Below are 16,609 nucleotides of genomic sequence, written 5' to 3'. Positions count from 1 at the left end.
CCGGAAAAGATGCTAAGAGCACACAGTGTGCTGTCCGCATCTCCATTCCGCCAAAAAAACAGAACAAGTCCTATTCTTGTCCGCAGACACGGACAAGAAAAGGCATTTCTATTTAAAGTGCCTGGCATGTGCGGTCCGCCAGTGCCTGTGTTTTGCGGATCCGCAATTTGCGGACCACAAAACACTTGCGGACGTGTGAATGGACCCTTAATTACTTGAAATTACAAAAAGTATTCAGAATCTGGTTCGAAAACTGTAGAATATTATTTGTGGGACAACCCCTTTATGTGATGTAAAATGTAATTTATACATTTAGATCTCAGCTTTTTTTTTGCTTCGAAGTCATGTGGGCAGCGTCACTTAGTGGCTGCTCACTTAGGCTGCTTTCACACTAGCGTTCGCTGGTCCGTTCGTGAGCTCCGTTTGAAGGGGCTCACGAGCGGACCCGAACGCAGCCGTCCAGCCCTGATGCAGTCTGAATGGAGCGGATCCGCTCAGACTGCATCAGTCTGGCGGCGTTCAGCCTCCGCTCCGCTCGCCTCCGCACGGACAGGCGGACAGCTGAACGCTGCTTGCAGCGTTCGGGTGTCCGCCTGGCCGTGCGGAGGCGTGCGGATCCGCCCAGACTTACAATGTAAGTCAATGGGGACGGATCCGTTTGAAGATGTCACCCTGTGGCTCAATCTTCAGGCGGATCCGTCCCCCAGTGACTTTACATTGAAAGTCTGGACGGATCCGTCCGAGGCTATTTTCACACTTAGCTTTTTTTAGCTAATATAATGCAGACGGATCCGTTCTGAACGGAGCCTCCGTCTGCATTATTATGAGCGGATCCGTTCAGAACGGATCCGCCCGAACGCTAGTGTGAAAGTAGCCTAAGACTGCAAGACTATGCATACAAGGAAGGCCATCAGGATGGCCACCTACATGACTACTAAACATAAAAATAGCAGACTGTTAAATGCATAAAATTACAATTTATACTGAATCTTTCCACTAAACTATACACCAAGCTACCCTTGCTATGGATGTGAGGATCCAAAATGGTTCAACAAACTGCAAAGAACACCTTTCACCCAGTGATCATCCCGAGTGTGCACACGGATCAAGACATGCAGTAGGAGTCCACAGGCAGGCAGGAGAAATGACAGGTGGTACCTGTCACAACATCATCCTCTAGTGCTGCCTGTTACCTCTCTGCTAAGCAAATAAAGCGCAGAGCTGAAATCAGGATTATGCTCTCATGCAAAAATGAAACAGATACATAGCAGATACTATTAAACCTTCTCGAAAATGGCTACACCTCACTGGGCACCTCATACTGAAACGTGACACAGGTACGGAGGATAAGTGTTCACGTGAAAACCGACATTGATGAGATGTGAGAAAAGATTACGTAGAAAAAGACCTTTACATACTACTAGTGTAAACAGCCATAAAATGATCATTTTCAATTGTTTTTGGACCAACATTTTCATTTTTTTTAAAAACTCACAGTGTGACCCCCCCCCCCAGAACTGCACATGAGTAACTAAGATAAAGTATGATGCTATGGGCGTATGTGTTCACAGCCCGTCGACTAGGTCCGATACTGAAAAGAACAGGATTGTAGAAAGTCAAACTACAAGGTCTAAAACCATGTGCACTCACGGAAATGCCCTAAAATCTGCAGCAATAATTGCATAAAAATGGATCAAATTCTGTTCTGAACAGGGCTGCGGTGTAGAAAACTCTAAAAGGACACAATATGGACCAGATTATCTCCACAAATCTAGACTCAAGTGATCAGCAGAACTAACAGAACTGAGAAATCTCCTGGATGGGATCATAGTGGTGTATGATACAGTCAGGTTCTTTCTGATAGAGAGTCTAATCACGTGAGTACAGTACGTAGCCCCACAGCATTATACTTAACAGCCTACACCCTCACAGCATCATACTTTATAGCCTAACCCATGCTGGGTGTAGCAGGTGCTTGACACCTGTGTAGTTTATATGCCATCGCGGATTGTCGCGGCTTGCCAATGGGTTAAAATGGCAACCAGAGGACAAGCTATGGTTTCTAGCTCTTTGGAAAGGCTTAATAGGCTACCTGTCAATGTAAAAAAAAAAAAAAAAAAATTCAGAATTGATGGGAGCTTTTTTGCTCCTCCCAAAAATTATCTAAACATTAAAAAGTGCTGAAAAATAATTCAAAAGAAGAAGAGAAAAAAAAAAAAAAAAAAAAAAAAAAAAAAAAAGTTGGCAATTAAGGCCCAAAATAGGCTGGTCTCTGCAGGGTTAAAGGCTAGATACATAACTCTTAGGACTACATTTAGGACATAATTCCTACATGTCCTCCATCTTTTACACCTCCTATTTTAAGGTTTCTGAGTAGCAGTACTATTGGTATTTTGGGGATCCCTTTCTTTGTCCATTTGAGTACCCCCCGTCTATGATACTTTTAAAAGCATTCTACAAAATCCACAAAACCTGTAGGCAGAAGCAATACGGACCATTTACACTGCTGTAGATCCAATGAATGGAGACCAATGAAAAATGGTGCACTGTGAATGACATGAAGCATTTCTCACAGCATCAAATACACTGAAAAGCCTCATCACAGATCAATAAGGGTCCATTCACATGTCCGGATCCGCAAAACACAAACACTGGCAATGTGCATTCCGCAATTTGCAGACCGCACATCGCCAGCACTATGATAGACAATGCCTAATCTTGTCTGCAATTGCGGACAAGAATAGGACATGTTCTATTTTTTCGCAGAAACTGAAGCGGAAGTGCGGATCCGCAAATGTGGACATCACATTCCGGCCCCATTGAAAATAAATGGGTCTGCACCCGTTCTGCAAAATTGCGGAACGGATGCAGACCCATTTTGAGGACGTGTGAATGGACCAGAATAAATCTGCAGTGCAGCACAAGAGAGGCATCAAATACAGTCCGAAAGGCTGGTTTCACACACAGTATTAAAAAAAAATAAAAAAATTCAGTTTTTTTCAGCCAAAGCCAGGATTGTATCCAGCAAGGAGGAAAAGTATAAATCCTTCAATTATACTTCTCATTCCATTTGAATCTGCCTCTGGCTTGGCTAAAAAAGCTGCATGAAAAACTGCCAAAAAACTGTTTGTGCTGTTTTGCTCTAAAAAACGCCACGTGTAAAACCACCAAAAATGAAGCTTGGTAGTCCGTTAAATAACACCGCGCAACAATGATTTTGCTACTGAGAGAAAAACATGTGATTTAAACTAAAATGAGCACGCCGATTCCAAATATGAACTCAGAATTTGCCTGACACGTCTAGATTTTAACCCCTTAAGGACCCTGGGATTTTCCATTTTTGCGTTTTCGTTTTTTAACTCCCCGCCTTCCCATAGTCCTAACTTTTTTATTTTTACATTCACATAGCCTTATGAGGGCTTATTTTTTGCAGGACAAGTTGCACTTTCTAATGGCACCATTTATGGTTGCATGCCATGTAGTAGGAAGCAGTGGAAAAAAAATCCAAATGGGGTAAAATTGGGAAAAAATGCCATTCTGATAAAGGTTTTTATATTTTTTTTTACACTGTACACTATGCGGTAAAATTGACCTGTTATCTTCATTCTCCAGGTCAGTACGGTTAGGGCCGTTTCACACGAGCGGATGCCGTGCGTGGCATCCGCTCCGTGAAAGAGTGCCAAGACCCGATGCAGACTGCAGAGGCACGGATCTCTGTGATCTCTTTACTACGAAATCACAGTGAGATAAAGAGGTCACAGAGAGGCACGGAGCATTAACAGTCATGTTACTGCTCCGTGCCTCTGCAGTGGGTCTTGGCACTCTTTCACGGAGCGGATGCCACGCACGGCATCCGCTCGTGTGAAACGGCCCTTACAACGATACCACACTTGTATAATTTTTCTTGCGTTTTAATACTGAAAAAAAAATAAAAAATAAAAACCTTTGAGGGAAATTTTTTATTTTTATAACCATATTCCGACCCCTATAACTTTTTTTGTAGTTATGTGTACGGGGCTGTGTGAGGGCTCATTTTTTCCGAGACAATCTGTTCTTTTCAGTGATACCAATTTGAAGTGTGTGTGACTTTTTGATCACTTTTTATAAAAAAAAATTATTGGGTAGTTGAAGTGACAAAAAAATGGCAAATTGGTTTTTTTTTTTGTTTTTTCCCCCCTGTTATGCCATTTGTTGTATGCCATTAATATAGTTATATTTTAATAGCATGGCCATGATGTTTATTTTTTTATTAAGTATTTTTATTTTAAAGGAAAGGGGGGTAATTTGAACTTGAGCAGAAATGCGCGACTTCAGCTTCCGGACTGCGCAGATGCCGTGGTCACATTTGACCATGGCATCTGAAAGGGAAAATGTATGCGATCAGCCTTATGGCTGATCGCATACATGTGCCGCGGGTCTCTGCTATTTTAAAATAGCAGAAGCCCAGCAGCTATGGCGCCCGGTGCACGTGCAAGCGGGTTCCATGTTTGGGGACCGGACTTCCTCCGTACATGTATGGCGGAGGTCCTTAAAGGGTTAAGTACATGCAAAGCCTATTCAGTTATAATATTAATGCATTATTTTGGAGATATTCCAATGGACATGTCCAGACCTGTTCGGACGCACTCAGGCTGATGTCAGCAGTAAGTATATAAGGCAAGCTGGACAGATTTTGATAAAGTGATCTGTTATAGTGCTATCAGTTTTGAAACTTAAGATGGATAAACGCAAATGTGTTACCGATACAGACATTTTCTTCTACATATGTGGCAAATACACTACTTATGATCAACGCAAGAATCTGACAAAGCGAGTGCGTCTTGCAGCTTGGGATGCATTTGTGCTTGTAGTGCAGAATTTCCTTGGGAACAGACGAGCTGCAAACTATGCTGAATTAGTAGACAACATGCTTACAGCATATGAACAACTTGGCTGCCGAATGTCATTGAAAAGTGCATTTCTTACATTCCCATCTTGACTTTTTCCCACCCAATTTGTGACGCGTAAGTGAACAACACAGAGAGCGGTTCCATAAAGATATTTCTACAATGGGGAACTGGTATCAAGGCTGCTGGAATCCCAACATGATGGGGGACTACTGCTGGTTTTTTCAAACGGTAAAATATGACCGTTCGCAAAAGCAGAGGCCTGAAGCACTTTTAACAGTACTGGAACTTGTTCAAGTAAGACTTTTAAACTGAAGACGAGAAGTTTTTTTGGTTGTTGCATGGTGTAATTTACACAGGAAATATGTGTGTGTTGGGGGGTTATTGGTGTGTGTGTGTGTGTTGGGGGGTTATTGGTTCTCCTAGCAGTCCATGGAGACTTGCCATCAATACTTCATGAGTCAAAGGTATGCAAATTAGTTCTCCTTCAGCAGGAAGAAAGCTACTTCATACCAGTCAAACTCAAGGCTCCTCAAAGTAAGACACCCAACTGTAGCTGGCTGTCCAGGGGTTTCTCATCAGTACACTGTCTTTTCCCTTTGGAGGAGACTCTGGTTTCACTGGTATGATGTTTGAGTTTTCTTGCTGCTAGAAGACAGTTTATTCCTATTGAGAAATGTCAGTAAGTCTCCACAGACTGTTGCATCTCTTCACTGAGAACCTGTATCTCCTAGAGCTGAGCCAAAGGCATCTCATCCAGCCAGGTTCCAGCTATGTACTAATGTGGAGAAAGAACCCCCAAAACAGAAGTTTACTGATGAGTGTCTCTTCCTTTTGGAAGAGTCTCTGGTTTGGATGGTACATATTAGCCCTCTTCCAGAAGGGCTAAAACTAATTTACATACCTAGGCATTAAAAGTCACCAAGTTTGGTGCTTGTCCTGCTTTAGCAACATTTTACAAATTTTTAGGGGTTTGGCACCCTGCTCAGCATATTTCCAAAAAGAGGGCAGAGTGGGCAGGGAGTGACTGGTGCTGGGCCAGGCACTGCCTGCCTGGCACATTTATTATAGTCTATGCCAGGAAGGGAGCGACGGAGAACAGGCAAAAACTTTTTTTCCCAACAAGTACAACAGGCTGGGGTTGACAGCTAAAGGTGGACAACAGCTTTAAAATAAAATGTCCTTTCTTGGTGCAGTGTCTGGATGTACTCCGCTGGAACCCGCGTCAAGTGTTCACTTGCAGTTTAGCTAAACCGGGAAACTGTTGCGGTTTCTGCAGAGAAATACGCTGCAGATTTTGCAGAGGTGCCTGACATATATTACAGACACGAATTACGATTGAAATCAGTATCTGGTACATGGACCTCCCAAGATGCAACATTATTAAGAGGTCCCCTAAGGCCTCATTCACACAGTAAGTGTTTGGTCAGTGATTTTGAGCCAAAACCTTATGTATGTGGAGGCTCCAATCCTGGTTTTGGCTCAATCACTGATGGTAATCACTGACCAAAACACTGATGTATGAATGAGGATTTGTGTTTTAAAATTAAAACCGATGTAAGAAAGGCCAGTCTTAAGACCACATTTTTTTAGTAAGATACAGAACAAGACATGCCATATTCTTTTGTCTTTAGTTAAAAACTTCCTGGAGAGCCGATGCAGGAACTTACCATGTTTTGCTCGGAAGAGTACTGTATCCTTAGGGTGTCCATTGCTCGGATCATAGATTGCATGGCAGTAAATATGTTTTGATAAACCAGCTTTGTGAATCCTCGTCGATCTTCATCTGTGTAACCAGAGCCGTGAATAATTCTCATCTGCTTAATAAAGGTGCTTTTCCCACTCTCACCAGTGCCTGAGGGTATCAAACAGAAGGTTTATTAGATGGTCAATTTCTTTTGCAATTTTTCTATTTTCCATATACAAGAACAGCATGCCATTTTTATTTTTCCTCAGGTAATGTCCACAGGTTAAAATGGTTCAAAAGGCGAAAAAAAAGTCTGGAATAGGGATGAGCGAACTTGTGTTTTACAAGTTCGGGTATTATTACAATTCTGATATGGATTCCATTACCACGGGCCATAACGAAATTCTATGATGGAATGCCTTTAAGAGGCGTTCCGTCATAATAGAAGTCTATGGGCTGCATAACGGATCAGTTTGGTTTCAGTTATGCAGTGTATGGTCACATGACACAGCTAAGGATCAGAAGGGAGGTTATAACTTACAAATACAGTCACCTGTAAGAAGATTACCTTCACCACAGTTTATATCATGTATCTTTCTAAGGCCCCTTTCACACGGGTGAGTATTCCACGCGGGTGCAATGTGTGAGGTGAAAACATTGCACCCACACTGAATCCTGACCCATTAATTTCAATGGGGCTGTGTACAGGAGCGATGTTTTTCACGCATCATGCAGGCCCCATAGAAATTAATGGAACGATGTAAAAATCGCATAGCATCCGCAAGCAAGTGCGGATGCGATTTTCACGGATGGTTGCTAAGGAGATGAGGGATGAGCGACCTGGGACCCCATTTACTTTATTATTTTCCATCATAACATGGTTATAATGGAAAATACCACCACTCTTTAATACAGAATGCAAAGTCAAATGTCAATTGAGGGTTAAAAAATAACATTACTCACCCCATCCACTTGATCACGCAGCCAGGATCCTCCGCTTTGTTCTTCTTGAAGGACCTGCAAAAGGACCTTTGATGACGTCATCGTGGTCACCACGTAGTGAGCGCGATGACGTCAACGAAGGTCTTTCAGGAGGAACAAAGAGGAGGATCCGGCTGTGCGATCAAGTGGATGGGGTGAGTAATGTTTTTATTATTTTTTAACCCTCAATTGACATTATACTTAGCATTCTGTATTAAAGAATGGTATTATTTTCCATTATAACCATGTTATAATGGAAAATAATAAAATCCACAGAACACCGAACCCAAACCCGAACTACAGTGAAGAAGTCTGGGTTTGGGTCTGGGTACCAAACATTCAGTTTTTTATCACGCGCGTGCAAAACGCATTGCACTCGCGCGGAAAAAAAATTGAAGAACGCAAGGATATTCCCTGAACGCACCCGCATCCTATCTGGCCCTCATCCGCAACGCCTGTGTGAAAGAGGCCTAACTGGTCTGAGAATAAAAAAATAAACATTTGTGGAAGTACATTAAACAACCACATGCACTAAATCACCCCAAAAAAAAAAAAAGAAAGGTCATTAAAGGGTTAACCTCCAAACACTTTCCCTAACCACTACTAAGGGTTTGTCTTGTGTATGCACGGCCAAATGACTGGGCTGATCTGCACCAAAGTTGGCACATAGGTACATGTCCAGGAAGGTTTTAGACCCGGTCTCAGCTCTCTAAGATATACGGTTATTGAAATAATTCTAAAAAATGCAAATATGGCACAATCACATGGCCCATATTAGACAATAGAAGCTCGCAGGTCTTTCACTCATATCCTGCCATACACACTGTCACATGGCCCTTATTGCTTGCAGGTCCTTTAGTCTTGACATGTACACAGTTTTACATCAGGTTTTCCATAAAAACCCAGTCATTCCTCACTGCTATAGGTCACATTTAGAGGGCGGGGTGTTGTGGAGGTCACAGTTAAGGGGATGGGCCACTGTAGAGATCACAGTTAAGGGGCGGGGCCGATGTGGAGGTCACAGTTAAGGGGATGGGCCACTGTAGAGATCACAGTTAAGGGGACGGGCCACTGTAGAGATCACAGTTAAGGGGACGGGCCACTGTAGAGATCACAGCTAAGGGGATGGGCCACTGTAGAGATCACAGCTAAGGGGATGGGCCACTGTAGAGATCACAGCTAAGGGGACGGGCCACTGTAGAGATCACAGTTAAGGGGACGGGCCACTGTAGAGATCACAGTTAAGGGGATGGGCCACTGTAGAGATCACAGTTAAGGGGATGGGCCACTGTAGAGATCACAGTTAAGGGGATGGGCCACTGTAGAGATCACAGTTAAGGGGATGGGCCACTGTAGAGATCACAGTTAAGGGGATGGGCCACTGTAGAGATCACAGTTAAGGAGGCAGGCCGCTGTGGAGGGCATTGTTAAGGGGCGGAGTGTTGTTGGGGTCATTTAAAAGGGGGTGGCGAACTGTGGAGGTCACCGTTAAGGGGGTGGGGCACTGTGGAGGTCACTGGATATCTTTTAAATCACACACAAAGATTAAATGAAATAGGCAAAATATACCCGTGTGAAGCCGGGTTATTCTGCTAGTAATATAGAACAGAGACAGCCTGCTGGAAAGTGAAGGAAAACACTCATTGTATGACTAGGAGGCAGGATAGCAGGGAAGGAAATGTCACCACTTAGGACCCTATTAGTCTCCCATTCACACGACCATATTTTTTCATCCGCATCCAAGCTGCACTTTTTGTGGAGCGGATGCAGACCGATTCATTTCACTGGGGTGGGTCACAAATAACAGGGACAGCACACCATATGCTGTCTGCATCCGTATGTCCGTTCCACATAAAAATAGAACATGTCCTATAATTAGCCACAAATCGGAAATGGTCATGTGAATGGGGCCCATGATTTTTGGGCCAATTACAATGAACAAGTGTTCATAGGAACATTCCTGACAACTAGCCTGTATAATCATGAAGCCCAGGCATACTCAACCTGCAGCGCTCCAGCTGTTGTAAAACTACAACTCCCACAATGCCCTGCTGTAGGCTGTTTGGGAATGTTGGGAGTTGTAGTTTTGCAACAGCTGGAGGGCCGCGGGTTGAGCATGCCTGATGTAGCCGATCAACCAATTTACCAGCAAGTGTTTGTTGTTGGCTTATGGGCACCTTTGATCAGGATGAAAGATACACGATTATCGGCAGCACATCTCGAGGTGTAATCAAGGATGTGCTGCCGACAATTAATAGAATGGAACGAGGGAGGAACGACTGCGAACGAATGACCACATTCTATTTGCATAGGCCTGTGCAATAGGCCAATGTAAACGAGCACCGATTGATTTTCTTTTTTTTTTTTTCTTTTGTGGTTCCTTGAAACAGAACTTGGCTTCCCAGACCAAAAAATATTGTGTACCCCTATTTTAGACTATATTAGTGAAGGTGAGCCAATTTGTCTCTCTACATACATCATGCTGACTGCAGACAGGACTGGGTTACATTTAAATATGAAAAAAAATTGAAGAACCACTTGAAACGGGCTAAGAACTGATACAGCGTCGGTAAAGAAAGAAGCAAAATACAAATGTAGTTCCATTTCTGTTGACTGACTTTTTTTTTAAGGCTTTGTGGTTTATATGTGCAGCCATTGCTTGCTATCCTTCCCACCGCAGAATGTTTGTTTTCATGGGGTAATGAATGCTCTAGTCTACTTACCTCGTGGGTTACAAGAGCTCGATACAATACATAGAGTTAAACCACCAGAACTTCTGGTTCCTTGTCAACCAAGATATCTTCTATAGCTGCACCGACTGGATCCCAGAGCAACGTACACATAGCCAATTCTCACATCTCCAATAAATCCAAACCATCCAGAAACGTACAGCGCACAAAACAAATACTTTAAAAGTGTCATCAACAACAGTACTGAAAGTTGAAACAGGTTGTTTTCTTAAAGGGATACTAGCCTCATAATATCCAGCCAAAACGAGAACGTATAGGGAACCTGTCAGCTGCACCACGCGGCCCTCACCGAGGGCCACATAGTGTACTTCAAGGCCTGCTGATTCAGTACCATTATAGAACAGACATACCAAACCTCATAGCGTGCACCAGCAGGCTTCCATACCATGACCGGCAGGTTACTTTCCTGTTACGCATAAAAAAGGGAGCCTGACAGCTATGTATGTATAGACACTTAGGGCTTGTTCACACGACCGTGGTTTTGGTCCGCATCCGAGCCGCATCTTTTGCGGCTCGGGTGCAGACCAATTCACTTCAATGGGGCCGCAAAAGATGCGGACAGCACTCCGTGTGCTGTCCGCATCAGTTGCTCCATTCTGTGGCACCGCAAAAATTATGAGGCATGTCCTATTAGGAATTTCTATAATGGGCCTCCTGCTCAGTTTCACAAATTGCGGAAGGCACACGGGCGGCATCTGTGTTTTGCGGACCGCCAAACGTGGCACGGTCGCGTGAATAAGCCCTTATACAGAGAATACTATCAATCACTGATCTCCCATGTACAACCATCAGTGACTGACAGCTATGTATGTATACACACTTACACAGAGAATGCCATCCATCACTGATCGCTTTACAGGGGAGGTGCTATCAGTGACTGACAGCTATGTATACGTACACACTTACACAGAGAATGCCATCACTGATAACACCTCCCTCTTGTACTACTGAAATCAGAAAGAGCAGAGATTTAAATGTACAAATTACAAGTTTTATCTACCGTAATCTTTTCCCTAAAAACTATAACAGCTCCTGCTCTATAAGATGCTGGCTGCAGACTGCACTTCATGGCGACGGGTCCTCTTTTTTGTATTTTGATGACCTATCGATTGATGGGGGTCCGACACCCTGTATGGGTAGTAGACACTGGAACTATATTGCTCTGTCCTGTGTGTAGAGGATGCTAGGGTGCGGGGTGTAATCTCTGCTGTACGATAGGCCATCGATATCAAAAATACTGAAAAATCCCTTCAACAAATACAAAAATACAAGCAAATGTGTATCTGGATGCCACATGCCAGTGAACCGGTCCATGCAGCAACAATACTGTGTTCGTATTTACTTCCCATCTTGTAACCAAGTATTTCAGTCCCCTATGGAATGACAGCTGTGAACTCAGGTACAGCTTTGTCCCACAGTCTCTTTTCATGTTTGATTAGCTTATAGGGTCGGTTCAGCTCACGTTTTAAGCCCCCATTTGACGTATACATTAGAAGAAAAAAAAGATACAAAAACGCAGCACACCATGTCCACTGTCTGGAAAAAAACAAAAAAAAAAACAACAACAATGAAACTCTGTGGTGAACAGATGCAACTGTACGGCATCAGTCTGAGCTACGGCATCCATTTAACATAATGTTTTTTTTGTATACGTTAAGTGGATGGGAAAAACATGATGTGAACCCAGCAATAGAGAAGTGTCAAATTACAATGCAGCCATGCTACTTCACAAACGAGACAACAGTTTGTCCTATAGGTCTACATCCAGGGTGTGGCATGGAGTGGATTTTTTTTCCATGCGTTTTCCTACATTAATAACCGAAACTAAGAAAAAAACAAAATAATGCAAATTTAAAAATGCCACTAAAACACATGTAAAAGACAACATAAAAATGCTGCAAACTGTTGAGTTTTTTTTTACATGCACTTTAAAACTCAGCACATGTCTCCTTCGCCCTGGCTGTGATGCTGTCCAATTGCGGTAGACAGCTTCGAAGCCAGGAAGAAGACAACTTGGTTTAGTAAAGCTCACGAGAACAACTCTCCTCCCTGCTGTAATTGGACGGGGAGAAGGAGACCCCCACTGAGAAACGCTGATGTCTCCTCCTCTCTGTATCGATGCTCTGCATTAACACACATGGTGCCAAAACTTCTGGGGATCACAGTGGGGCAGCCGAGGACATTTCAAAAAATGATTCCTGCAGCATCGGGGGGGGGGGGGGGGGGGGGGGCGGTGTTGCACCTGCTCCTAGACCTAGAGGCTCAGTTTGCTAAGCTCTTTACAGTATTAGAATGTATTGGCTCTGATGAGCCGAAGTTATTACTTCCCGAATTCTCGCAAAACTTGGGGTAATAACTTCATAAATTAATTTCTACTGATAAAAACCTTTTACTGAACTTGGTTTCGGTTCCAAGTGGTACCTATTATTAAGGCTCGATTTAAACAATAGGTCATCTTCTGATGACACATTGCCTTCAACATGGCTTTAACAATTGTGGACTATAGGCCGAAATGTATTTCTTGTTAAATACAAGTATAAAAGTGGTCTACTCCAGCCCTGACATCTACAAGTCAAATCTAGATCTACTGGTATGGATACGGGTATGGATGCCACTGCTGAACTGTTCTGACCCTAGGGCTCGCAGCAGACTGTGTTCACAGTGATGCCACACCTAGTACCTACACAGTGGTGACACCTTGCATGGATTCCTCGCTTCACTGACCAAACAGTAATGAAAGCTAAACAGAGCTGACAAAGTAACCTGTTAACCCATGCCACTGTGCCCACCACACAATTACCCAAACAGCTGTACCATCCACATTGCACCGACTAAGGATACAGCTCCACTGGAGGCAACGGAACTGCCTGCCGGATTCTTCTAACGCTAGTGTGAAAGTACCCTAACCGTTACTACTGCAGCAGTGTATATAGGTATATGGCAAACTGTTCTCTATAAGGTTGGTGTTCGTAGAGTCGGAGAAAAACGGGCCACGCTCATTTGAGCCACACTCACAGCATCATAGTGATTTCCTACCTGACTGCTGGGCTACTGCACTGTACTCACATGATAGAAATACAGTACAGGAACTCATTGCATCATAAATCACTATTAGGCCTCATGCACACGACCGTTGTGTTCCGTTCCGCAAAATGGGGTTCTGTTGTTCCGTTTCAGTGTGTCTTCCTTTATTTTTGGAGGATCGCCAGACATAAAAAAAAATCTAAAACACAGGTTTGCCATGCAAATGATAGGAAAAAAAAAAGCGGACTACAATCTTGTGTGCCTCAGTGTTTTTTAGTGGTCCTGTTGACTTGAATGGGTCCGCGAACCTTTTTTTCCGCGAAAATAATAGGACAGGTTATATTTTTTGATGGACTGGAAACACAGATCAAGGGCGCGGATGACAAACTGTGTCCGCAGAAAATCACGAAAAACGGAACAACGGACACGGAATAAAACAACGGTCGTGTGCATGAGGCCTTATGCTGCGAGTATGGGTCTGATGAACCGTGCTTGCTCCAGGAAATGTGTCCATCACACAGAACGTTTTTACTGGACCTCACACAGTCGTCCTATTTGCAGAAAAATTCAATTTTTTTTTCATGTAATTTTTAACAGTGAAACATAAAACAAGTACAATAGGAGGCCGATTTAGTAATCCTGTTAAATACTTAAACAGTATTAACCCCTTAGTGACCACTAATACGACTTTTTACTGATGTAAACAAAAGGGGGGTTTAGCTAAAGAGCTGGCTTTAATCAATCATTACATGTACCCAAAATGGTGCATTCAAAACTATAACTTGTCCTGCCAAAAATAAGATACATTGATGAAATACAAAAAAAAAAAAAAAAAAAAAAAAAAAAAAAAAAAAAAGGTATAGCTCTTGGAATGAGAATTTAAAAAAAATGTGCATGGTCACTAAGGGGTTAACTTAGACTAGACAGTCTAAAACTGCGCAGGATTTACCACAGCGAGTCACGCTGGATAATAAATCTGGTGCACCTTTAGGGTATGGCCATACAGGGCTGCTGGCAACGTGTCCAAGACACATCCAACCAATAAACAGTAATCTTGCAGTAAAAGCATGTTGGCGTGCCTTGGGCACATGCGGCCTGCCACCCTATCTAGCCCGGCCTTTAAAACGGTCTAGTCCAAGCTTAAAACACCTGTTATGGCAGACTTTTGCAACAAAAATTGGGTGTATGTTGTTGCAAATCTCACCCCCTTTTAGACAGTCCACGTCTCTTTTGTAGGAGATCACTAACTTGAGAACCGATTTGTCTAATATGTTCTTGGTTTTATCATTATTTTTTTTATTACATATTTCTGTATTTGTCAAATTCCAAGTTTGTCACACTGGTTAGCTGTAGATTTTTGTTGTTGTTCAGCTATACTGGCAGTTTCCTGTCCGTATACCATGGGCCCGTGACTGCAAAGACAACCACGATTGTAGATATGGGTAATGGCCTGTTTAGGGACAAATTATTATTTTTGTAAATTTTGAATTCCGAATTACATTTATGCCTTTTTTTATATCTATATATCAATAAAAATTATTTTTATATGTATGCTTCTGTGAACTCATGAACTAGTAAAAAAATATACATACATACATATATACATATATATATATATATATATACACACACACACACACACATATATATACACACACACACCATTTACTTAAGGGTACCATTGTATTATATAAAAAAAAAAAAAAAAAAAAAAAAAAAAAAAAAAAAAAAGAAGAGCAAATTTCATCGCCTGTGCTTGGCTTTTTGCTCATGTGAAGTATGGATCCATAGAATGTATGGGATCCGTACACCAAATGCCTGAAAACCCGAGCAGAAGTAGACTGCTCAGTGCAGGGATTCCTCCCCTTAATGTTTTGTATGTTTTTTTAAACAAAAGGTTTGGTTACCTTTCAATAAATTAAAATTGTGTGCGCAAATTGAGCTAGAACCCTGCCGCCATTTGGTTCATGAGTCTCACCCAACGCGTTTTGGAATATGGCGCTTAATGGGTCATTACACAGTATGCTCTGGAAAGGCAGTTTTTTCTTTAGCATTTTCCTATAGGTTTCGCTCTAGGACTCGTAAAAACACCAGGAAATGTGTAAATTAATAAAAAAAAAAAATTAAAATGCCACCAGAAACATCACTAAAAGTGCTGCTAGAATTTTTTATTTTTATTTTTTATACACAAACTGTAGTTTTAGGGTACTTTCACACTTGCGGCAAGACGGATCCGACAGGCTGTTCACCATGTCGGATCTGTCCTGCGGCTATTTCGCCGTGGCGCCGGACCGCCGCTCTGTCCCCATTGGCTATAATGGGGACGGGGGCAGAGCTCTGGCGCAGCACGGCGAAAGCCGCCAGACTAAAAAGCCTGACATGCAGTAATTTTAGTCCGGCGGCCTTTCGCTGTGCACTGCCGTGCTGCGCCGGAGCTCCGCCCCCGTCCCCATTATAGTCAATGGGGACGGAGAGGCGGTCTGGCGAAATAGCCGCAGGACGCATCCGACATGGTGAACAGCCTGTCGGATCCGTCCTGCCGCAAGTGTGAAAGTACCCTTAAATTGTGTTCTTTTTTCTTTCATTATAAAAAGCTACAAAAAAAAAAAAAATGAGTTGAGGAGGCCTAACGCCAAGCACTTTTTATGCCCTTCTACTGCACTGTCGGGGATGAGGTGCAATGGCGTTTAAAAGGTCGCGTGGGATTGATAAATTCACCTCTATGTATCTTTTACAAACATGGACAAATATGCGCCACTCCTGGACTGTGCCAGGAATTCAGGACTGTCTCACTGAATCCTGGATACTTTAGAATGGGTAGTCTTGAGTCTTACAAAACATTTCTGGGGCCACATATGGGCACACAGGCTAAATAAGATTTAAAGAAGTTAGTCAGTTCTTTACAATTGAAGTCCCATCAATATTAGATTGGTGGGGGTCTGACTCTCCGTACCCCTGCCACTCAGATGAAGGCACTCATGCTGATGCTATAGCCTCTTCAATGTGGTTGATATTGCAGCACACCTGCTATGAAAAGTATGCCATTGTGCAATGAAGAGTCTGCGACACTTGTATGGGCACCAAGTCTCCTTTGAAGAGTTGGACCCCAACCAATCTAATACTAAGGGGCCACCAATTAAAAAAAAATAATAATCAGATAAGCAATTCAAAATCTTCTCCACAAATGACTAAACAGAACACGTAAAGACTACTTCAAGACTTCACATTTAGATAAAACAAATGCATGAAGCTGGCATCGGCTTCAATTTACATGCATAGGC

The 16,609-nt window shown here is 42.8% G+C and overlaps 1 protein-coding gene across 1 annotated transcript in view; it reads right to left on the bottom strand.

Annotated features, from left to right (window-relative positions):
• Positions 1 to 16,609, bottom strand: part of LOC122933040 (guanine nucleotide-binding protein subunit alpha-14) — a 136,513-nt gene that overhangs the window by 67,274 nt on the left and 52,630 nt on the right. Inside the window, exon 2 of the mRNA XM_044287779.1 lies at positions 6,557 to 6,741. Within this exon, the coding sequence (XP_044143714.1) occupies positions 6,557 to 6,741 (185 nt within the window). The remainder of the gene's footprint in view (positions 1 to 6,556; positions 6,742 to 16,609) is intronic.

This window comes from Bufo gargarizans, chromosome 1 (assembly GCF_014858855.1).
Source record: "Bufo gargarizans isolate SCDJY-AF-19 chromosome 1, ASM1485885v1, whole genome shotgun sequence".
Taxonomy (NCBI): domain Eukaryota; kingdom Metazoa; phylum Chordata; class Amphibia; order Anura; family Bufonidae; genus Bufo; species Bufo gargarizans.
This window is presented reverse-complemented; position numbering and strand designations above follow the sequence as displayed.